The sequence below is a fragment of the Osmerus eperlanus genome, chromosome 27 (assembly GCF_963692335.1).
Source record: "Osmerus eperlanus chromosome 27, fOsmEpe2.1, whole genome shotgun sequence".
Taxonomy (NCBI): Eukaryota; Metazoa; Chordata; class Actinopteri; order Osmeriformes; family Osmeridae; genus Osmerus; species Osmerus eperlanus.
In genome coordinates this window covers 4,732,392-4,754,405 of record NC_085044.1, presented here as the reverse complement: position 1 = coordinate 4,754,405, position 22,014 = coordinate 4,732,392, and the positions used below count along the sequence as shown (strand labels likewise).

General features: G+C 49.1%; 3 protein-coding genes across 7 annotated transcripts; 2 read left to right on the top strand and 1 right to left on the bottom strand.

The window, feature by feature from the left end:
* Positions 1-520: 520 nt before the first annotated feature.
* On the top strand, positions 521-9,010 carry hnrnpl (heterogeneous nuclear ribonucleoprotein L). Of its 2 annotated transcripts, XM_062453387.1 has the most exons (14): positions 521-667; positions 1,462-1,580; positions 1,828-2,065; positions 2,217-2,302; positions 2,634-2,730; positions 2,838-2,910; positions 6,823-6,858; positions 7,160-7,228; positions 7,327-7,583; positions 7,701-7,822; positions 7,937-8,138; positions 8,257-8,315; positions 8,436-8,542; positions 8,631-9,010. In XM_062453387.1, exons 1-14 carry the CDS (start codon positions 584-586, stop codon positions 8,687-8,689), a joined length of 1,608 nt encoding a protein of 535 aa, XP_062309371.1. In that variant the 5' UTR covers positions 521-583; the 3' UTR covers positions 8,690-9,010. The 2 variants fall into 2 exon arrangements, with proteins under 2 accessions (XP_062309371.1, XP_062309372.1); XM_062453388.1 differs by lacking the exon at positions 6,823-6,858.
* LOC134013674 (cation channel sperm-associated auxiliary subunit gamma-like) lies at positions 8,894-18,796 on the bottom strand. 4 transcript variants are annotated; one of them, XM_062453295.1, is made up of 30 exons: positions 18,703-18,796; positions 17,902-18,147; positions 17,683-17,736; positions 17,432-17,579; positions 17,184-17,307; positions 17,006-17,078; positions 16,643-16,798; positions 16,344-16,515; positions 16,094-16,231; positions 15,898-15,963; positions 15,637-15,753; positions 15,479-15,526; positions 15,232-15,361; positions 14,938-15,052; positions 14,637-14,798; positions 14,350-14,468; positions 14,048-14,261; positions 13,486-13,548; positions 13,200-13,401; positions 12,851-12,963; positions 12,568-12,648; positions 12,378-12,434; positions 11,910-12,066; positions 10,899-10,962; positions 10,670-10,768; positions 10,344-10,445; positions 10,127-10,219; positions 9,939-10,038; positions 9,470-9,596; positions 8,894-9,125 (listed from the first exon to the last, which is right to left on the bottom strand). In XM_062453295.1, exons 2-30 carry the CDS (start codon positions 18,145-18,147, stop codon positions 9,070-9,072), a joined length of 3,396 nt encoding a protein of 1,131 aa, XP_062309279.1. In that variant the 5' UTR covers positions 18,703-18,796; the 3' UTR covers positions 8,894-9,069. The 4 variants fall into 4 exon arrangements, with proteins under 4 accessions (XP_062309279.1, XP_062309278.1, XP_062309280.1 ...); XM_062453294.1 differs by having other exon boundaries at positions 18,620-18,794; XM_062453296.1 differs by lacking the exons at positions 17,006-17,078; positions 17,184-17,307 and having other exon boundaries at positions 16,101-16,231; positions 18,620-18,794.
* A 55-nt stretch (positions 18,797-18,851) lies between these two features.
* Positions 18,852-21,896, top strand: LOC134013703 (interferon regulatory factor 2-binding protein 1-like). Its single transcript, XM_062453374.1, has 2 exons — positions 18,852-20,971; positions 21,070-21,896. The coding sequence occupies exon 1, from the start codon at positions 19,157-19,159 to the stop codon at positions 20,951-20,953; it is 1,797 nt and encodes a 598-aa protein (XP_062309358.1). The 5' UTR covers positions 18,852-19,156; the 3' UTR covers positions 20,954-20,971; positions 21,070-21,896.
* The last annotated feature ends 118 nt before the right edge of the window (positions 21,897-22,014 follow it).

The following is a 22,014-nucleotide window of genomic DNA, read 5'->3' as shown; positions in this document are numbered from 1 at the left end:
CTGTTCATTTCTAGTGATGTTGAGATCATGTATCATGAGTTGGATGTAATCTTTCAATGAAATAAATGTAATTGTGTGTTAAATTTGGACTAGGTGAATTTTATAATCGTCCGTACAGTTTGTCACATTTTATACTTAATTCAGAGAGATGATGGTTACTTTTAAAGCGTTTCGGTTTGATTCCTTGACCTTTTGGTTTGATTGTCCGTGGCATTGTTTATTTGAAATTATATTTCTACAGTATTTTGCATTGTAACTGCATTTCAGGAATAAAAAGGATGCCTCACAGTAGAAACACGCCTGTATACATTTTAATATACGGCCTATAATTCCTCGGTGTATTATTTAGCACCTATGAATTATTGTATTGAGGTAGCATTTTGTCTGCGTTCCATAACCCAAGAGCCAGCCTTCTTGATAACTGACGTTCGTCTCATCCAATCACCAACAAGAGAACTTTCTCGGCTAAGTTTGATTCGTCTGTTGGGGGAAATTGACACACAGGTTTCACCAATGCTTTTCATTGCAGGCTCAATTTCTCATCTCGGCATTTTGCGTTTTTGAAGGGTTTATTCGGGACAACATGGCTGCTGCGGCGGGTCGTTACTACAACGAGGGTGGCAGAGCAACGAAAAGGCAAAAAACTGAGGAAGGAGGGATGACTACGGTAATATTTAACACGCCACTCTAGTAGGACACCATAACGTTTGCTTTGTCGAATTTGGAAGCCTGAATGTTTGGGGTGTTGAGAACAGAGAGGATAGTAAACGCATAACGTTCGCAAGCCCCTATTTGTAATGGCAACAGCTAGTACTAGCTAGCCTAGCTAGGTGAGTTAGTACTGTGTATGTGAATTAGTATCCCCTGTAACGACTTTTTCCCCAATGTACATTCAACTTGCTCTACTGAGCAATTTTAATCAGACGTTCTTGGCTAGCTACACTACTCGTGTTCATCCGCGCTATTTATTGCATGCATGCTTGATTGTAAACATTCATAGATGGCTGCTAAATAGCTTGTAGCTACTGTAATGTTACGCGTTAGCGCGAATAGATGGCACTTCTCAGGACTCCAGTCTCTTCACATGGCAGCACTACTAGCTAGCAAACTAGGTAATTTTGCTGGGTGTGGTCTTGCTAGCCTAGCTTGCTATGGCTTTGATTATTCCATGTTTTTTGTACACGAGCTAAAATAATGTGCCGCCTGTTAGCTCATTTTGCTAGCTGCTAGTTTAAATGCTACTTGCTACCCCTAGTAGTTTTGGAAGCCGCTACTGTAGTTATGTAATATAACCTGGACTTGATGGGTTTGTTTGGGTGGCGTTAAGGGCCACTGCAAACACATTGTAAAAATGTGTTGAATGACAAATGTTTCCTATAATATTATTCATCACGTGCGTCTTTCTCTCCGTCAAGGACTTAACTTGTTATGCCTGTTTGAATTTGTTTTAACTATTTGTAGGAGGGCTACGACGACCCGCATAAAACGCTCCCATCTCCTGTGGTGCACATCAGGGGCCTAGTTGATGGCATCATGGAGGCGGACCTGGTGGAGGCTCTGCAGGAGTTTGGCACCATCAGGTAATAACCAATCCCTTGAGAACTCACCCTACAATTGCAAAGGTCAATGCAGCCATAGATGGCCATGCTCAATAAGAAGTAGGATTTTGCGTAGGCCTACTACTTGACTTCAAGAAGTCTGCAGATTCGACCCATCCTTCTTCAATCTCACCGTTCACCCGTCGTACATCAGCAAACGGAACTCTCACTATGCAGTCGTGTCCGGTACGTGCAGTGGTTCACCAACAAGGTCATTTCCCCTCTTCAGCTTTGTGGTCATGATGCCCAAAAAGCGCCAGGCCCTCGTGGAGTACGAGGACCTGAACGGCTCCTGCAACGCCGTGACCTACGCAGCCGAGAACCAGGTGTACATCGCGGGCCACCCCGCCTTCATCAACTACTCCACCAGCCAGAAGATCTCCAGACCGGGAGACCCCGACGACTCGCGCAGCGTCAACAACGTCCTCCTGCTCACCATCATGAACCCCATCTATCCCATCACCACGGTAATGCAAACGACGTTGCCACGCGCGTGATTTCGGTCGCCTTTTAAGATGTCGTATGATGCCTTTTTTTTTTTTTTTTTTTTTTTTTGGGACGTCATTGCTGTTGAAATCATATTTGGTTGTGTCTTTTAACCGTATCGATTCTTTGCAGGATGTGCTGTACACCATTTGTAACAACTGTGGGCCCGTACAGAGGATTGTTATCTTCAGGAAGAACGGGGTTCAAGCCATGGTTGAATATCCTTTTTCAGAGTAGCACAATTAGTGTATTCCGAAAGCCATTTTGTTATAGGTATAAGTGGTCAGGCTATAGGCTAAAGTATAATTCCTACAGTCTACACACTGTACCCAATCATTACAACTTGAATCCTTAAATGATGATCTAATATAATATTTGCCATTGTTGTTTAGCCTAAATAAAGTCAACTTCAGTCAGTATGTAAGGTGTAATTAACCAGGCAGAATATCACCACTCCTTTCTGGCGATAGACGACACATTTGCATGGACAGATTTGAATAAGAATGTATATTATGTCCTGACTGCACCAAGCTTCCATAACTCCCCTACGTTTGACTCAGTGCAGAGTGCCCAGAGGGCCAAAGCGTCTTTGAATGGGGCTGACATCTACTCTGGTTGCTGCACCCTAAAGATTGAGTATGCTAAGGTTAGTGCGTCTCTCCGTCTCCTTACAGATCCCTAAGCCAGCTACACGGGGAACTTTCAACATTCATTTCTGAGTGTTTTTGTTTTTTTGAATGTCATGCTCCGCAGCCAACTCGCCTCAACGTGTTCAAGAACGACCAAGACACCTGGGACTACACCAACCCTAACCTGAGCGGCCAAGGTACACGCACACCAACAGCCCCTCATCCCCCCCTCCCCTTCTCTCTTCCTCTGGTTCTTCTACTCTTACGGCACCGTATGGGATGGGTAGGGTCCCAGGCCTCCAGGGCTAGTGTCTCTGAATGCCTCTCCAGCGCAGTGACCTCGCCCATCGGCTCAAAAGGCCGTTCACCCGCCCCCGGGATTAGCAGGGGGTGGGAGGGGGGTGGGGCTGTGGAGGTCATCTCAGAGGCACTATCCCTGAGACGCGTCTTGTGTTTTTACATCCTCTCTCGCAACACGGCAGGCTCTCACAGTAAGGGCACGAGGAGCGACCTCCGGGGGGGGGGGGGGGGGGGGGGGCAGCCGGTCTCCAGTTCAGGCTCACGCATGTTCAGTCGTCCCGCTGGTTTATTTATTTATTTTTGACGTCAGTCGAATGCACCTCCTGTCACAGTTGAAACGCACCTGGACCCTCCCGTCACACAGGTTCTCACACTCCTCTGCAGGCCCACACAGCATGTCACACAAACTCACGTCCCCGCCCCCCTTCCCCCCCCCATGTGTTACTATCTTGAATCACTCCAGCGCAGTTTCCATGCATTTAGGCATTGCTTGGAATGCATCTACACTCATTCATGTATTTATTTATATATATATATATAAAATTTAAATGTAAAAAAGAAAGAAAGAAAAAAAAAAACATATTGGAGATTTTGTTTTGTAACTTATGCTTTTGATACATTGATTCGTCTCTGTGTGCAAATTGAAGGTTCGGGCAGCCCGTCTCTTGGCAGCTACCGTGTCTGTACGGGTGTCTCGTATATCTAGGAGGAAACAAGCCTCAGACACTGTAGCTCCCCGAGGCTGGCTGGCTGCGATCTAAGTGTCCTGTCAGCGAGGAGCTTGTATGCTAGCTCAGAAACGCAGTCAAGCCAAGTGAAGCTGCTTTTCTAGTTTCTGTACATTCTGGAACGTTGTAGCTCGAGCTTGAGAACGAGCGTAAACCCGTTGGGGTTTCTAATGGCCTCTTTGGACCTGTCTAGCTTTGTTTGTGAGATGGTGTGCTGCCGTGAGTGTCAGACTATGACGTAAAAGGATTCACTGACACATTGTCGTTTGACTGGCGCTGCAGGCAACGCACACATCCTCACAAACACACCCGTGAAAGGTCTTAATCGGCCTTTCTCGACTCGCGGCCGCAACATCTTCATCCCAAGTCTTCCTCATGTACGGGTAACTGGCGGACAAGGCGACCGAATGGCCCTCCTATCCGGCTAGGTCCGAGCGCTCGTAAAAAAAAAAAAAAAAAAATAGGTTTCCGGCTGCCCTTGTGAGAAAAGGCGCTCCCCGTGTCCTCACCGTGCACACTCACACCAGCTCCCCTCGAGCCTTCCAGCAGACACACACCAGCTCCCCTCGAGCCTTCCAGCAGACACACACCAGCTCCCCTCGAGCCTTCCAGCAGACACACACCAGCTCCCCTCGAGCCTTCCAGCAGACACACACCAGCTCCCCTCGAGCCTTCCAGCAGACACACACCAGCTCCCCTCGAGCCTTCCAGCAGACACACACCAGCTCCCCTCGAGCCTTCCAGCAGACACATGCCAGCCCCCAAACAAGCCCGACAACGAGCACCCCAAAAAAAACAACCAGCAGCCTCCACAGTATGCATCGGACACAGTCGGGGGGACACTGGAATCACACTACCTCAACTCTCAGATACTCTCCTTATCCTCTCTCCCCTCTCCCCCCCCCCCCCCCCCCCCCTCCAAGTCCACCACCACTCTCTCTGTTCCACCTCTGGCGAGGAAGAGGCCATAGTGCCGTTTGATCATGGTGAGGGACAGAGGCCAGGACCTAATGTGAGCAGACACCCAGCCATAACCACAGACTGATCTGATTACATTGATAACCACCAGTCCTCTTTACGAGTAACCGCACACCTTCCCGAGCGCTTGAAGACCTCACCCTCTCGACAGACACGACACATTTTTTTTTGTGCGTGATCGGGGGGCCCCCCCCCCTCCCAGCCCTCGGGGATCCCAGTTGTCACACACCACAGCCGCTTCAGAGAGCGGCAGAGGAGATGTCAAACACACAGCCCCGAGAAGGGGAAAACAGACGACAGCACATACCGAGACAGTGTTTACAGAAGGGCCGAGAGACCCAGTCTTTTCCGTCTCTCAACCTGGGTGTGTGTGCGTGCGGTCTTCCTACCTTATCCCTCTCCCCCCCCCCCCCCCCCTCCCCCCCTTTCGTGACGACAACACACCACGACAACACACCCGAGCTGAACACTCACGGGGCAACAACACACCCAAGCTGAACGGCCAGTGACAACACACCACGCAGATATCGACACTCCAGACGACTTAAAAAAAAACTGCCAAGCCACTAGATGGCCTATCACATCGTCAAGGGGGGACAGCTATCGTACAAAAAACAACCGGCATAACATTCGCGGCCACTTACACGAGGAGAAGCGCCACACCAAAACCCCAGGGCGGGGGGGACCACGAAGACACAAGCATCAAACACCACCGTCAAGCATACAAGCACAGAGACAGACTGATAGAAAAACCCTCATCTTTACTTTTTTTTTTCTCTCCCAAAGTTCTCTCTCCATTGATGGACTCTGGTGCTCTGCTTTTCCCCTTTACCCCCCCCCCCCCCTCCATCTCCCCTTCTCTATGCTGTTATGTTGATTTCTACGTTGTTTTTTCTCTCTCTTGACTCCGGCACGCAGTGATGCCTTTAACGCCTCCCGTGTGATGCAGGTTTGGCTCTGTGTGTCTGCGGACAGACTCCCCTCTCAAACGGTGCAAATCCCCCTCCTGCTTTGCGGTTAAAAGCACGGTAAGCTGGGAGAACCGCGCCGCCAAAACGGCAGCCCTTTTTTTGTTTTTTTTGTTGTTGGAACCCGAAAAACAAACCCAGCCCGGCCCGCTCTTATCGGAGGATTGCTGGATGTACTTTCTCTGGTGGTGGGGAAGGAAAGGGGAAGAGTGAGTTGGAGTCACAGGTGTGGAGGGTAGGATCGTTGCTGAAGAGCGCCCCCTACCTGCCCACTGCGTCCTGTGCGCTCCATGTCTGGTGCTGTAAGTACATGTAAAGACATGACTGACCTGATTGGGGGGGGGGGGGATACATGTAAATGTCTGTGTTACCGTGGTGACTTAACGTCAATCCCCCCCAAGTGAATCGTTTATCTTTTTAACGACGTTTTCAAGAAGACCAGGTTTGGAATTTCAAATGAGGAATCTGGTTGAACGTGTTGAGAGCCAGATCGTTATTGGATCTCTTGGAAACAATACAGATTTGGGGGGAGGGGGGTAGGAGAATAGTTGTCGCGTTCTATAGTCAGGAAATCATTCAAACGCGTTGGATAAAACTAGTTTGCCAACTCGTTAAGCAAGTCAGTTGTCCAGTCATGCCATAAACATTTCTAGTGGGGTGTTATTGAATGTTCTTCTGCTAGATTAACATTTTGAGATTCCAGTCCTGGGTTCTGTCATGATGTTGAGTACATGTGTTTATGACCATACAGAAGTTTGCCCAAGATGGTGTGTTGAATGATCCCTGGCACAGGAATGCTAGAGCTCATTTCAAATGTCTCAATCTTGCAATATTTGTTCTCGTTGTAGAAAATGGGTCTTGGAAGTGAGATGAAACCAGACTGCAGCAGTAGCTTAAAATGTAGCTGCTAATGTTATAAAGTTATTTTCAAATCAGCTTGGGGTCATTCATTGATTTCAATATTTAGATGTCATTTTTTAAACTGTACATGCCTGTTTTTTTTGTTGTTTTTGTTGCAACCATTATCTCCCAAGTGAAAAATGTCCAGCAGTGGTGTGGTTTGGTTGCTAGAATATTTCACTACCCTGCTAGTATCCATGTTTTGGTGTTGATGTATGTGTATGTACCTGCACAGATGCTGACGGGGAAGGCAATTGGAACAATTCACAAGGTGTGTGTGAGTTTGAGAACAAGATGCATTTGTGTCCTTTATGCTCCTGTAAAAAAAAAAAAAAAAAAATCTCCATTATGTTACATTATTTCTAGTGATGCAACAAAATGGTCTCAGGGGAACTCGAAGCCTGCAAACTTGATTCATGAGCGAATTAACACACTTTACTATCTTGACCCAACTCCTGCATGTTGATCACAACCGTTCCCTTTAGCTGTTCAGTACATGTGCACTTAGAAGTGGGGTTTGATATCAGGGGTCCAGTTCACTTGACCTTTTCTTTACCCTTTGGTGCCTTTAGATCCAAATGCCAATTCTAACAAGCGAGCAAGGCAGCCCGCCCTTCTGGGAGACCATCCTCCTGATTACGGTAAACATTCAACCCCAAACATTGCTACCAGTACGATAGCCGCAAAAGAGCGACACATTAATCTCGGATGTCTATTTGCCCGATTATCCTCACACAAGGTGGCGCTCAGGGAGGCTATCATGGCTATAACGACGAGAGCTACGGGCCCCCCCCGCACTACGAGGGACGTCGCATGGGGGCCCCCATGGGGGGCCGTGGTCGAGGCCAGCGTTTTGGGCCTGGATACGGCCCCCCGCCCCCTGAGTACGGCCCCCATGCGGACTCCCCCGTTGTCATGGTGTACGGCCTGGAGCCCTCGAAGGTCAACGCAGACAGGGTGTTCAACGTCTTCTGTCTCTATGGCAACGTGGAGCGGGTGAGTCGCAAGCGACACAAAAACAAACAGATCGACGAACAAATACTGCTTTGTGATTGGCAGGACACATGAAAAAGATGTTACTGTTTCCTGATCTGTGTTGTTATCTACGCTCAGGTTAAGTTCATGAAGAGCAAGCCTGGGGCAGCCATGGTGGAGATGGGAGACTGCTATGCTGTAGACCGCGCCATCACCCACCTCAACAACAACTTCCTGTTTGGGCAGAAGCTCAATGTCTGGTAAGCGCTCCTCACTAACGATCCACAAAAACGCAGCGCTGTCCTGTGATTTATTTTGTGCCAGCGTAGTTGCATTGATAGTTGTTGGAGTAACAGATGCCTGTGTTCTGCTAGTGTGTCCAAACAGCAGGCCATCATGCCCGGCCAGTCTTACGAGCTGGAAGACGGCTCCAGCAGTTTTAAAGACTTCCATGGCTCCCGCAACAACCGCTTCACCTCCCCGGAACAGGCGGCCAAGAACCGCATCCAGCACCCGAGCAACGTCCTGCACTTTTTCAACGGCCAGCCTGACATCTCTAATGAAATCTTCAGCCAGGTGGGAGAAAGGGGGAGGGGCTTGTGTATTAATAGTAATGATGAGTTTGATCCGTGCCGTATCAAACATTTTGTCTGAGAAGGGAAGAGGATTCTGACGTTGTTCTATCTTCTACCAGGTCTGCGACGAACTGGGAATCAAGAGCGCGTCGAATGTCAAACTTTTTTCTGGAAAGAGTGAGTGATAAGTAACGTTCACGCCAAACCCATCGTATACATGACAAAAAAATGCGTAGCATTTCCAGGAAGCCTTCTCGTCCAGTGTCAATAAATTGGACTGTGTCTCTCTTGCCTCGGGCGGGGCTACAGGTGAGCGCAGCTCCTCCGGCCTGCTGGAGTGGGAGTCCATCAACGACGCCATGGAGGCTCTGGCCTTGATGAACCACTACCAGATGAAGAACCCTAGTGAGTTCTCAAACCATCCAGCACATTGAATATTTGTAACTTTTTTATTTTACCATTTTATTCATATACCTTTACCCTCTTTCCGCAGGTGGTCCTTATCCATACACATTGAAGCTGTGTTTCTCTACTGCGCAGCATGCCAACTAACACACCCCACCGAGTATCTGTCATCCTATATCTGCATAGTGTACATTGCATTTATGTCTACACCTCCTGTATAACACATAGAAACTGAATAATGGTATGAAACTGACACTAGTTCTCATGTAACTTAAAGAATAGAAGGGTGAGAGTTTTGTATCAGTGAGTAATGTTTGATCTTTAATTTTTTAACTCCCCCCAATTTCAATTGTGTTCATTTACTTACAGTAGGCACAGAAGGGTGAACCTTGGACGTTCTAATATAAAAGTTTATTTCACGTTGACACTGCCTTTTCTTTTTTTTTAATAAAGTGAATGGTGAGCGTTGTTGTAGTGTACTGTTTTAAAAGCTTGTCACGTATAAAAAGCTGGCCATGGGGGTGGATTCATTCGAGTTGTCTGAGTACACTATGCTCACTGTCTCTTAAGGAGATGTCCGAATCTGGAAGAAAGAAGAACAAACATTACATTCTAGAGAGCTGGACTCACCACTTCAGACTGTGGGATAGCAACAATGCACCACAAAGTAGCATTAGTACAGGGACCTTCTGCCTTGTTATATAGTATTTTCTTTTTACATTTCATTTAACAGACGCTCTTATCCAGAGCGACTTACAGTAAGTACAGGGACATTCCCCCCGAGGCAAGTAGGGTGAAGTGCCTTGCCCAAGGACATTTTGCACGGCCTGGAATCGAACCAGCAACCTTCTGATTAATAGCCTTACTCCCTAACCGCACAGCCATCTGACCCCCCCTTTTTTTTTTTTTTAAAGAGTGGGGTTTTACCGGTGTCTGCCTTGTTCCACTGCTGGGCGGCCATGTAGGTCAGCTGGGCCAGACGCTTGATGCTCGGGCCGCAGCAGTTGTACACGATGAAACTGAAGAGGATTGCCGAGAAGGTGGCAAAAGTCATCTAGGAGGTTGAGACAATTTCAATGGAATTAGTACACCACAGCCTCTTGAGAAGGGAGTTTAGTACACTACAGCCTCTTGAGAAGGGAGTTTAGTACACTACAGCCTCTTGAGAAGGGAGTTTAGTACACTACAGCCTCTTGAGAAGGGAGTTTAGTACACTACAGCCTCTTGAGAAGGGAGTTTAGTACACTACAGCCTCTTGAGAAGGGAGTTTAGTACACTACAGCCTCTTGAGAAGGGAGTTTAGTACACCACAGCCTCTTGAGAAGGGAGTTTAGTACACTACAGCCTCTTGAGAAGGGCATTTTGGTTGAGGGGGAACAGGACGAAGCACACTTACCAGCATGTAGAACAGGCCTCTGTGAGGATCCAATGGGAAGCCATGCACGTGGAGGGTAAACCGTAGCGCGTAGTCACAGTAGGTACTCAAATCTACGCCCCTGCAAAGGAAAAAGAACAAACCGGAAACTCCTGCTTTACTGTGAATTCACAACACTTGTCTCCCACGACCTTCAAAAAAGCACATACTTGTTTGAGATCTCAATGATGAAGAAGTAGTCTGGAGCCTGGAGACTCTGAGCTGGCAAGTCACCGCAGGGGGAATACCTCTGGCACAGCCACCTGCAACACAGCACACACACACATCAAAACGTGAGAGGGTTCTCTCCAGACGAGCGTCTGAGAATCGACTCCACACTAACTGCGGAGGTGTAGGACAGTTCAGGGTCAGGGGAGCAACTGATACTTGATTCTGTTGGTGGTGCCATGCAGGACCACAAAACCCTCTTTGGTGACGTTCAATGACTGGGTCTCATCGGCAAACATCCAGACCATGGTCCTTGAGGAGCTGAGGAGCATGAACACACACCCAGGGGGTAGAATTGGTCATTAGAAGGTTCTGGAACCAAGTAGCTGATGCGAATAGTTTTTAAAAAAGAAACTGTTTCTACATTTCAAATGTGTGTTGTGATATTAAATGCCCCCAAGGTAACATGTTATATTTCATTTAAACTAATGACGCCGTTTTCAGAAAGTTTGCTGGCGTTTCATGTGTATCTTCAGTGCGCTTACCTGAAGTTGAGACTGTTGGACATCAGCACCTCTTCTGGAGAGAAGAGGCGTATGTTGTCTTTGGAGAACGGCCCTCCACCCACAATCTTGAAGGTATAGCTGTTTGGAAATACATTAAAAAAATTAAAAAAAAAGATATACACAATGATCCACATTCAGATACAAACATATCACGTAAAAGCAAGAGATAAAAAAAAAAAAGGATAAACGAGAGAGAGAGACGTCTCACCTCCCAAGGAACGGCTCAGACTTTCCAGAAACCATGTCCTGGATCAGGAAGAAGGGATAGAACACTGACGAGAGGAAAAAGAGGGGAGGAGAACTCGTCACGACAACAGTGAGAGACGTTCACCACGGCATTGCTCAGAAGACGGCTCATCTCAGATCCTTTTCCTCCTCGGCCCGTAGGTGCGGCATTGTCGCACGGCCTGAATATTTCCGCGTGTCTGAGTGACCTTATGAACAGAGTGCGAATTATACAATGATAATCGGGGGGGTCAACTTCTTCTGCATGGCGTAAAGTATTATTTACGATTACAGGTAAGAACGACATATAAATGTATCGACCCCCCCGACCTGTTGTGTTTACCTCTTTTGGAGGGGTCCAAGTCTTAATTATGGGGGTCAAGCCCCCCCGAAATTCGAACCCTGACACGAACCCCTTTGGTCATTTCGGCCCAAACACACATACCAATGGTCATTTACATTTAGTCATTTAGCAGACGCTCTTATCCAGAGCGACTTACAGTAAGTACAGGGACATTCCCCCGAGGCAAGTAGGGTGAAGTGCCTTGCCCAAGGACACAACGTCAGTTTGCATGACCGGGAATCGAACTGGCAACCTTCGGATTACTAGCCCGATTCCCTCACCGCTCAGCCACCTGACTCCCTGACTCCCATTTCATCCAAAACACACATAGTAACCCCTTTGGTCATTTTGTCAAAAACACACATACTAATCCCTTTGGTCATTTACCCCAAAACACACATACTAACCAGAGTGAGAATTATACAATGATAATTGGGGGGGTCAACTTATTTTCCAGGGCGTAAAGTATTATTTACGATTACAGGTAAGAACAATATATAAAGTTATCGACACCCCCGACCTGTTGTGTTTACCTCTTTTGGGGGGGTCCGAGTCTTCATTACGGGGATCAACCCCCCCCCCAAGCCCCCCCGTAATTCGAACCCTGCTTATGAATATTGTGGGCGACGATGACTAATTGAAAAAGCTCACTGTCATCGAAGAAGAAGCAGGGCATGATGGGGTCAGGCTCGGGGCAGTTGAAGTAGCGCTTGTTGAGGCGGGTGCACTGCTCCAGAGTGGTGCTGATGTCAAACGCCAGCCGGTTTCCTGGAGGACAGCCGATGTAGACAGGCACACTGTGCTGGCCCTAACAACAACCGGGGGGGGGGGAACAAATCAGACGAGACAGAAATGGAGTTACCTGGCATCATTTTCCACTTAGTACTGCTAGTTTATGTACCCTTAGTATAGATAGTCCACATATTTAAATTGTAGGTCCCTATATGTTTATTGTATGCACCTTCCTGCCAAAGCAAATTCCTTGTCTGTATAAACTTTCATGGCGAATAAATCCCATTCTGATTCTGATTCTCATGTTCCTGTGGAACGTTGTCGTTGGGGATCAACGATACCAGGAGCGGGAAACATGGTCCAGCAGAGATGTGACAAGATTCTCACCGTGAGGGCCATTCCTGATTCTGTGTCCTGGTAGCACTGCATCTCCGAGTTGCCCACCTGCAAACACAAGAACCCCCATCTCCAGACCAGTCCCCCGACAGAACATCCACGAAAGGGAGGGAGTCCCAACCTTCGCCTCACGCTGAACTAAGAGTTGCCCCCCCTTTTCTTGCCCCCCCTCGACTCTCACCTTCAACAGCAGGCTCACGTACTGCAGACGCTCCCCTGCCAGGGCCTGACCCGGAAACATCCCTCTGTCCATCACGGTCACCTGGGAGACAAAACGACACGCTTGACCCCACCCCCCCCCCGAGTATGGCTTTGAATCCGGTCGTAGCTTCGATAGACCCTCAAGCAAGGTCACTAAATCAACCGTTCAAACCCGGAGGGGATGGATATAGGAGGAAGGCCGGTGATGGCACAGGAAGTGTCGTTCGTGTTTGTGTTGTAGTGGGTTCGCTGAGGGGAGGGACCTGGTAGACTATAGCTCCCGTGTTGAAGAACTCCTTTCTGGTGACTCGGGCGCGGATGTAGTCGTCGTTTGACACCTCGGCTGAGATCCAGATGAAGTTGATGTCATTAAGATCTGAAAAAAGAAACCAAAAACCCCCATCAGCCGCCAGAGACCGACCTGAAACCAGTCAGTCCGGGTCAGACAGTTTTCTAAACGCCGCATGTGAGCACAAGGTTCTCAACGTGTGAATCGAGGAGGATCTTCCGAGAGAAGACCGCACCTCCACCACATCGGTAACAAGATTCATGGAATCCCAACCACCGTGTGCCTCCCAATTCAAGCACCCCCCCCCCCCGCGTGACACTGACCTATGGCTTCGTCCTCCACAGCGAGGTGCTCTGCCATGCCGCAGGCCAGATAGACCGAGAAGGAGAAGGTTTGCCCCCGGTCCAGGTAGATGGTGTCAGGGAGGAACCTCTCAGAGCTCAAGTAGGAGCGCTGGTAGCTCCCCATCTCCACGTTGAAGCCCGAGGACGCCACAGCGTTGCTGGCCATGTAGAAGTAGTAGTCCTGCAAGTAGAAGAAAACAATGTTCCAGAACAATCTGGTTGTGTCCTATCCAGATGGGAGGTTGGGAGACTAACACAAGCTCACCTTATACACAACCTGGTCCTTCCACCAGCGCCAGATGGGGTTGTGGACTGGGTCTCCGATATCCTGGAGACATGGCGAGCACTTGTTAAAATCCCTCGCGGAACTCAACTCACTTGTCACAAGGGGCAATTTGCATAGGCAGTTAGGAGTAGTACAGTTCGCAAGCAACACAATACAGGGGGATATGCACGTCAAATGCACACAATAAAATGCAGTACATCAAATACACGGTATACTAGGGGTGGAAATATTTTGGTACCTCACGATTCAATTCTTGGGGTCACGATTCGATTGAAAATCGATTCACAATTTTTCAAAAAAATAAAAAAATAAAAAAAATTTTTTTTAAATTTGTGAATCGCAAGAAGACTGAATCGCGATTAGAATGTGAATCGATTTCCCCCCCCACCCCTACGGTATACAGATGGGTCGTTCTAGTTCTGCATTGAGGTGCAAGGTCATTTGAGCTGCATTTAAGATTCAAATCCAAAAAGTACATCGAAAAACCCTATCGCGGGGCTGTGGGCGGGTATGGAGCGAGCAGGCCGTGGACGGGCGTCACCATGATGTAGTCCGAGTGCAACTTGAGGAGGTGGTTCAGCAGGCCCTGGTAGGTGGCCAGCGAGGCGGCGGTGTGGAGGCCGGAGAAGGCCGTCACCAGGGGGGGTCCGGCCACGTAGCTCTGGATGCGGTTGTAAATCTCCGGGTTGGGCAAGTCCTCCAGGTGCTCCAAGAAGAACGGGCAGGTGAGGGGGAAGGAGAACGCACTGAAGGAGCTGGGAGAGGAGAGAGGTGTGGATGAGGACTTTGGATGCTGGGTCTCGACAGACAGGGACAGACAGGAGTTGGTTCATGGCGCCGTACTCTAAGTGGTGCACTTCGAGGGGTGCGGTGGAGAAGAGGTTGAAGGACAGGATGTCAGGAACAGGTAGTCTTCTCTTGATCACAGAACCTTTTCCATCAGAGTCCACCGCGTAGACCACCTAAAGAGAGAGAGATGACATTAACAATAGATATTGTTTGTGTGTTTGGTGGGGGGGGGGGGGCAATGGTGTCAAGCTCTGGATAAGACTGTCTGCTAAATGACTAAATGTCAAGCTCTCAAGCAAGGACAAAAGTCAACCGTCTATCGAGCTACTCCCAGGTGTTACCTCCTTGAGCTGTTTGTCCGAGTCGTAGAAGATGGTGAGCAGCGTGTAGTTCATGGAGTAGGACTTGTGGCCCTTCATGGCCTGCAGGCTGGAGAAGGCCTGCCAGCCCAGAGAGGGGTTCATCCTCATCACCTTCCCCACCCCCTCCTGGCCCCACCACAGCTGCCAAAGCAACACGAGAGACACGGGGTGAAGGCCTGCGTCATTCCCCCGGACACGAGCGCAACCCCCCCCCACCAAGCCCAAAAGGAGCCACGCCATTTCTCTCTGACACACCACGTCCCCCGTCCCCCCGCTTTACCTCTTCCGTCTTGGTGACGAAGGCGAAGTCTCTTTGGTAGGACAGGGTGAAGTACTTGATCATCTGGTCCAGGGGGAACCCGGTGAAGAACAAGTAGCTCTGCCCCCAGTCAAGGCTGTGGGGATGAGACCAACTAGCCTTTAGGTGACTGCTCATCTAGCCCGAGATATTTTCTTTCTAAGAACTGGGGATGAAGTCGTTGAATATGGCTGTCTTAAAAATGTTTGTTTTTTTGTTTTTAAGAAGAAACCTATGCCCCTGACACACACACACACACACAGAGACAGCGCTCACGAGCAGAGTAGAGCGTTGCCCCACATGTAGAGGGAGCTAGTGATGGGGTTAAAGGTCATGCCGCTCAACACCAAAGCCACGCTGGTGTTCTCCTGCATGGTGTCCACTGCTGTGAACGAGAGGCCGCTGCCTGCACAGGCGCAGTGTCAATGTCATGTCTCACACACAACAAAAAACATGGGGAAAAAATTTAAAAAATGGGTGAAAATAAAAAAACATTGAAAGAAGGGGGAACAGGAGGGTTTACCTTTAGGAACGAACTCAGGGAAAGTATCTCCAAAGTTAAAGTTATTTTCTGCAAAACACCACAAACTGTTATTAGATTCTCATCTGTAGCATCCGTCATTGGCAATAGCCAACGTTTTGATGAGGCGTGCGGGTATACAATAACTTGATCGTTAGTACTTAATATGAGGAGGGCGTAGGCTGGACGGTTCCTTTTGCTGACGCGCTGAACGAGGACCATGTCTGTGAGGTTCTGCATGGAATCCTGGGCCGCCCATATCACCTTGCACGAAGGATCTGCGGAACACACACACACACGCACGTGGGTTCTCCTAGATCACAGGAAACAGCACACACAGCAACAGAAGGGCTTCATTTCATCGTGCATTCCCAAAGCTCACACTAAAACAGTAATGCAAATCCGGGTGCTGGTTCGTTTACCGTTCAAGAACTCGCAAGCAGTGCGTCCAGTGGAGTCCACCAACTCGGTGTAAGTCACATATCCATCTACAGGAACCAGCGTGTGGAGGGCGGGGGAACACACAAGAACACATTGAACCCCCCACCCACGGCAAAAACCATTTTTAAAGGAATATGGCAATTTTTCAAAATCGGTGACGACAGATGGTGGCCTGACCGTACACCTCGGCCCTGTAGAGGGTGCCCTTCTGCCAGCCCCCGCCCAGGATGTAGAAGTACTCGCGGCCGCGGAAGGGCGTGAACACGGGCACCAAGCCCGACACGCACACCGAGCGCAGCACCTGCTCCCAGGAGGCTGCCCAGCCCAGGAAGAGGGAGGTGAGAAGGGAACAGGATAGGACAGGCTCGAATGACAAAGACTACGTCGAGGGGGGGGGGGGGGGGGGAGGGGGTTGCAGGGGGGTTACCTGAGGGAGGGACCCTGAGAGGAAGGAGGGAGTAGTTCCCCACGAAGCGATGCAGCAGCTGGTTCTGCCGAATGAACAGCGTGCTCTCGGTGGATATGGCCTCCAGGATCATCGAGGAGAACTCCGCCTGGGGGCAGTTGAGGGAGCCGGCCCAGCAGCTCTCGATGCCCACCTGCGTGCCACATTCACAGGTTGTGGAGACTCACGGATTGGGTGTAAACGCTTCACACAGACACACACACACACACTCGCGGCCTGAATCGGGCGAAACGATGCTTCCGAACTGATCCGTCATTGACCTCGATCACGGACGTGTGCTGGAAATCGGTGGCGGTCATCAGGACGGCCTTGAAGCCGGGGATTCCTGGCAGGATGAGCACAGGGGCGCGACCCACTGTGGCCCACAGGGGGCGAGAGGGAGTGTCCAGGGAGAGCATGTCCTCCAGCACTGGCATCTACAGAAAGAGAGAGAGTGGGGGCGAGAGACACACAGAGACAGAGAGAGAGAGAGCGAGAGAGAGAGAGGTGTCTCAACAACAGTGTCCTTTGGTTGGTTGTTCCCATTTTTTGAAGACACTGGGCGTTCAAAACATTTGAGAGGCCCGTATCGAGTACTATTCTGACCCCTGTGTTTCTTGCTCTTGTGGAGCGCTGTCCCTCACCTTCAAACCAAAGGAAATTTCTGGTTTACTTCTTCCCAGGGTGCGCACAAAGCCGTTGACGTTTACTGCAAAACTGCTCACACAGGCAGGGGACACTTCACACTGACAGACTGGCATCATGCACTGCACTAATCCCTTCAGGAGGGAAGTGATGTCACATTTACACACACACACTTACTTGTTTGGAGGCACATTCTGACCCTGACCATTGGACATAACTTTAATCCTGTACACTACCGAACCATTAATAATGGGCATGGGAGCATACCAGCCCAGCTGGCACAAGTCACTGTCACAAGGGACTACAAGGGACACATGGACACACACACACACACAAAAGCAAATTTCAAATAAATGATTGATACAGTGTGACATACCATTTCTTTAAAATAAAAAGACCTATATAATAAATGATCAAACGCATACCAGTGTCGAGCAGAGGAGCTGTGTTGAGGACAATCTGCAGTCTCTGTGGCTTGAGGCGCCTGGGATTGATGGGCTCCTGGAAGGTCAGAACAATCTTGGGGGTCAGCCCAGTGTACAAAGCCTCCTGCATGGTTCGCATGGACTCCTCCTGTGGGACAAATAGAGGGTCTTCCGGATCTTTCCTATGGGACCAGTGTAAACAGACACTATCAAAGCATACAGAGCAGGTTTGTGCAATGGCGTGTTGGTACCTTTGTGTCGCACAGTAGGTCCACACGTAGGTAATATGGAAAACCATAGTAACGCTGCAGGATAAAACCAGTAGAAGTCAACCAGGATCAAACCCACACTTGACACGCAACAATCACTATAGCCAATGGCCAACCAAAATACACCGAAACTACATTTTAAATGCACGACCTGCAGCAAGAAGTGTTTTACAGTGCTCTCAGTCGGGTGCTGTTACTTACTATGGTACCCTGATGAGTGTCAACGGGCTGGTCGATCAAGGTGTCGAGGATGGCCTGTACTTTGGTGCTAAAACTCTGCACCTCTATGCCCCCTGACAGGGTGGTCAGAGGACTGTCGAAGGTGCAGGTGGATTTGGGGTCTCGAGGGTCACCAAGATCACAAAGACTTACATCCCATTGACAATCTTGTCCAAGGCCTCTCTCAAACAAAACGCTTAGGATGAGGAAAACATGAATAGCCCTCATCTGTAGTCAAGGAAGGCAAACAAACAAAACAGGACACACTTACCAAACCATTATATTCATTTCAACCGTGTGTAATAAGGTTGTTTGTTTAGTTTACTAAACACTGTCCACTGCCTTATCAAGCGTTTCTCGATACAAACGCGAGTCGCTAGCTTCTATACATTTAGTTGATTTTTAAAGATATGACCTTAATTATACTAAAACACAAGGCTAAGCCATATAAATAGCGCATATTAGACAGTTACCCATTGACACATTTTACATAGCTGTAAGAAAAAGCTATACAGTAACTGACTAAGCAAACTAGCCTAGCTAACTTTGTTAGCCTAGCTACTGTAGCTTTCGTTTGACACCATGTAGTGCTATGGATTTGCTATCGTAATGTTCCCAGCATTAGGCTAGTCATAGATTATTCAGTCGATTTCATTATAGTTGGACAAAACGTCTACTAGGACCTGCCCACTTTTCTTACAATTTCGGTCTCACTAGCTAGCAAGCTAGTTTTCACAGGTGACTTAGTGATGGCACGAGCCTAATAATTTTTTAATCTCTCACAGAGTTCTATTAGATTGGAGTAGGCCTACACTGCCGCGCGTGAACTACACGTGCAAATCAAGTAGTCTAATTTCATGGTCGAATGTGTGATCACATGGTTTGCAATTTTGACAACTAAATGCAGGACTAGGATCAGTCTAATGGATTTCAGAAAGTATGGATTCGAATTAACTACAGCTCCCAGGATGCTTAGACAGTGCCGCGTAGGTGTATCCGGTGTCTTATAACATATTACTTCCTCTCAGACAGACCGACACGAACAACCAGAGAAAGAAATCGTCGTTAACTTTTAAAAGCTGGAATCAATAGGAGCACTACGAGCGCAATTCCATAATTTTCAAAACATTCGAAGCATGTCGCTCGACGTGACTGAATATTAAATAATTCTTAAAAAGCAAAGACTGAAACGCGTAGGCCGCTCAACAAAGTTTGTACGCGAGGGCCTGTAAACAACATGTCCTCCGCCTCGCAGGCATCCTCTAGACGGCAATGGTGTTACCTTTGCGATCTGCCCAAGATGCCATGGGCCATGCTCTGGGAATTCAGCGAAGCCGTGTGCCGTGGCTGCGTGAACTACGATGGAGCAGACCGAATCGAGCTCCTAATAGAAACCGCGAGACAGTTGAAGAGCACCCATGGGGTTTTAGACGGTAGGTCCCCAGGCCCTCAGCAAGGCAAACCCAGCTCCGGTGGGCCACTGGAAGGTGGAAGGCAACATCCAGAGCGTTTAGACAGAGTTAGGGGAGAATATGGGGTATCCCCTCGCCTCCCCAACGGCCTCCACAGAGCTGAGGATGTAGCAATGTCAGAGGGGAGCAGGCAAAGCCCAAACACCAGACGGGCAATGGCTGGGGCAGTACCTTCTCTACATGGAACCATACCCCATGCTTTGATTGCTCAGGGGCTAGTGGGTGCCCCTCATGGCTTATTGGCACCAGTCCCGGGCTCCAGGGCTGGGGGCCCTCCGCTAACTGTCTCCTCTGGTACCTTAATGGGTGAGGTAGGCAGGCGTCAGGTAGTGTCGGCCATGTCGTTGGGTGTCGGGGCCGGCGCCTCGGCACTGGTGGGTCTGGATGCAGGAGTCTGGAGGAACGGGGAGGTTATGGCTGAGCTGGCAGAGAGTGCCAGGAGCAGGGCAGAGGGCTGGCCGAACCGCCCCAAAGCGGTGCGTGACGTCCTGGTGACCCTCTGCAGCTCTGCGCCGTTTAACGTGCGCTTCAGGAAAGACCATAATCTGGTGGGTCGCATTCTAGCGTTCGACGCGGGAACCGGGCCCGAATTTGAGCTCAAAGTGTTTGTGGAGTACCCCAGTGGTTCTGGAATGGTGTTTTCGGGCATCCCAGAGCTAGTCAGGCAGATGTTCCGCGACTCGGCCAAAGATGTGGGCAAAGCGGTGAACTCTGGGCTGCGCTACGTGGAGTACGAAAGGCGCCAGGGAGCTGGAGACTGGCGTGGACTCACGGAGCTGCTCAGCGATGCTGTCCGCGCCTTCAAGGAGCCTCCTATGCCCGACGTCCTGCCACAACCCTACCCGGATGCGGGCATGTCGATGGCTCCCGCCGGCCGCCAGGCTCCGCCGAAGAGCACCGCACGCAGACGCAAGGCATCCCCGGGGTCGGAGAACGGAGAGAGCGAAGGGAGGCCCATGGGAGATCACCCGGCGAGGGAGCCTTGGCCCAGAGGTGCCTACCCAGGAATGGAGCCACTCTCGGGGATGGCTGCCCCTCAAGAGGGCCCGCCTCGCTCACACAGCCAGCCCTCGCCTATCTCAGCCCTGATGGGAGTGGCTGACAGCCTGAGCTCCAGCCAGATGTCCAGAGATGGCCCCAGCATGTCAGCGGCTCATTCTTCTGCCGCTGGACGCCCCACCAGTGGCAGTCCCTCTACCGCCTCTGCAGCAGTCTCCCAGGCAGCTATGGGGCAGGGAGCCAGTGGAGGACCCAGCACTACGAGTGCCGGGGAGTCCAGTAGCGGGCCCCCAGGGGCTCTCCTCTGCTGCACTCTTTGCCGAGAGCGCCTGGAGGACACTCATTTTGTCCAGTGTCCCTCCGTCCCGCACCACAAGTTCTGCTTCCCCTGCACGCGTGGCTCCATCCGCAGCCAGGGCCCTGGAGGAGAGGTGTACTGCCCCAGCGGAGAGCGCTGTCCCCTGGCTGGATCCACCGTGCCCTGGGCCTTCATGCAGGGAGAGATCTCCACCATCCTGGCCGGAGATGGAGACGTGACGGTGAAGAAGGAGAATGACCCCTGACCCCTCAGTCTCATTGAGGTAATTTATGAGGTTAATAACACACACTGTTTCATTGCCAGCTGTTCTAGTTGTAGACTTGGTATTAATGACTTTTGTTTTCTTTTCCCTCTTCACAGCGGATCTTACAACACTTAGAAAGCACTTCCCTGATCTATCATACCTGGAGGTCAATATGGCTGTAGTTCATCACGTGCCTCTCGGGGCGCCACAAGAAAACAAAATTACCAGAAGAAATCCAGGAAGAAGGCCACAGAATCACCTTTCAGACAAGAAGAGTCATGTTTAAAGAGAGGCTGTTGACTAGGCCTTGTTTTAAAAGCCCAGGATTGAAAGCACAGGTCCGTTTTCAAAATGACAATCTCAACCGTTTCATTTGTGTTTCTATATGCTATGAATATTACATCACATACCGTGTCTTCAAAGTGAATGATACCAGTATTGTTAGCTCATTGGGTTTCAAAACCCAATTCTTTGGGCAGTATAAATAAGAATGTTAAAAATATGGCAAAAACGGCCTCAGTCTTTTAGTCCTTAAAGCCAAGATTTAAAAAAAATAAATCACATACAATGTCCCCGACGTATGCTCCTCTATTACATATATTGTATGTCAAAAATGTGAACTTACTTTCCATGGCTATGTAATTTCTATTTTTGATACAATACAAATTTATATGTATGAGTTATAGTTAGTGATAAGACCAAAGATGGCTATGTAATTTTATTGTATTCCAGCTATGTATGCTGTATTCAATGATAACCTTTGGCATCAGTCACCTGGTTTCTTTGTCACAACGTATACTTGTCTTCTGTCTCTAATCCTTACTTTCTGAACTCTCCCAAATATATATAAAGTAAGAAAATTAGTACCACATGCTTCAATTGTTAACCTACGTAATCAAATGTGATCTTAAGGGTCAACTCTATAATAAATAACTGAATAGTTGTTTTTCCTTTGTTTGCCATTTTAATTACAGACATTTAATTTACTGGGAGAGACTGTAAAAGTCTAATGAACCAGTGCTGTTAAAAGCTTAAAATCTCAATGCCAGACATGGGACAAA

Coding starts and splice junctions, on each gene's coding strand:
- hnrnpl (XM_062453387.1), top strand. CDS start 584: ATGGCTGCTGCGGCGGGTCGTTACTACAACGAGGGTGGCAGAGCAACG. Junction 6,859..7,159: donor CAATTGGAACAATTCACAAG/GTGTGTGTGAGT, acceptor TGGTGCCTTTAG/ATCCAAATGCCAATTCTAAC. Junction 8,316..8,435: donor AAACTTTTTTCTGGAAAGAG/TGAGTGATAAGT, acceptor TCTTGCCTCGGG/CGGGGCTACAGGTGAGCGCA.
- LOC134013674 (XM_062453295.1), bottom strand. CDS start 18,147: ATGAGGGCTATTCATGTTTTCCTCATCCTAAGCGTTTTGTTTGAGAGA. Junction 14,469..14,636: donor CGGACAAACAGCTCAAGGAG/GTAACACCTGGG, acceptor CTCTCTCTTTAG/GTGGTCTACGCGGTGGACTC. Junction 12,067..12,377: donor AATCAGGAATGGCCCTCACG/GTGAGAATCTTG, acceptor GGTTGTTGTTAG/GGCCAGCACAGTGTGCCTGT.
- LOC134013703 (XM_062453374.1), top strand. CDS start 19,157: ATGTCCTCCGCCTCGCAGGCATCCTCTAGACGGCAATGGTGTTACCTT.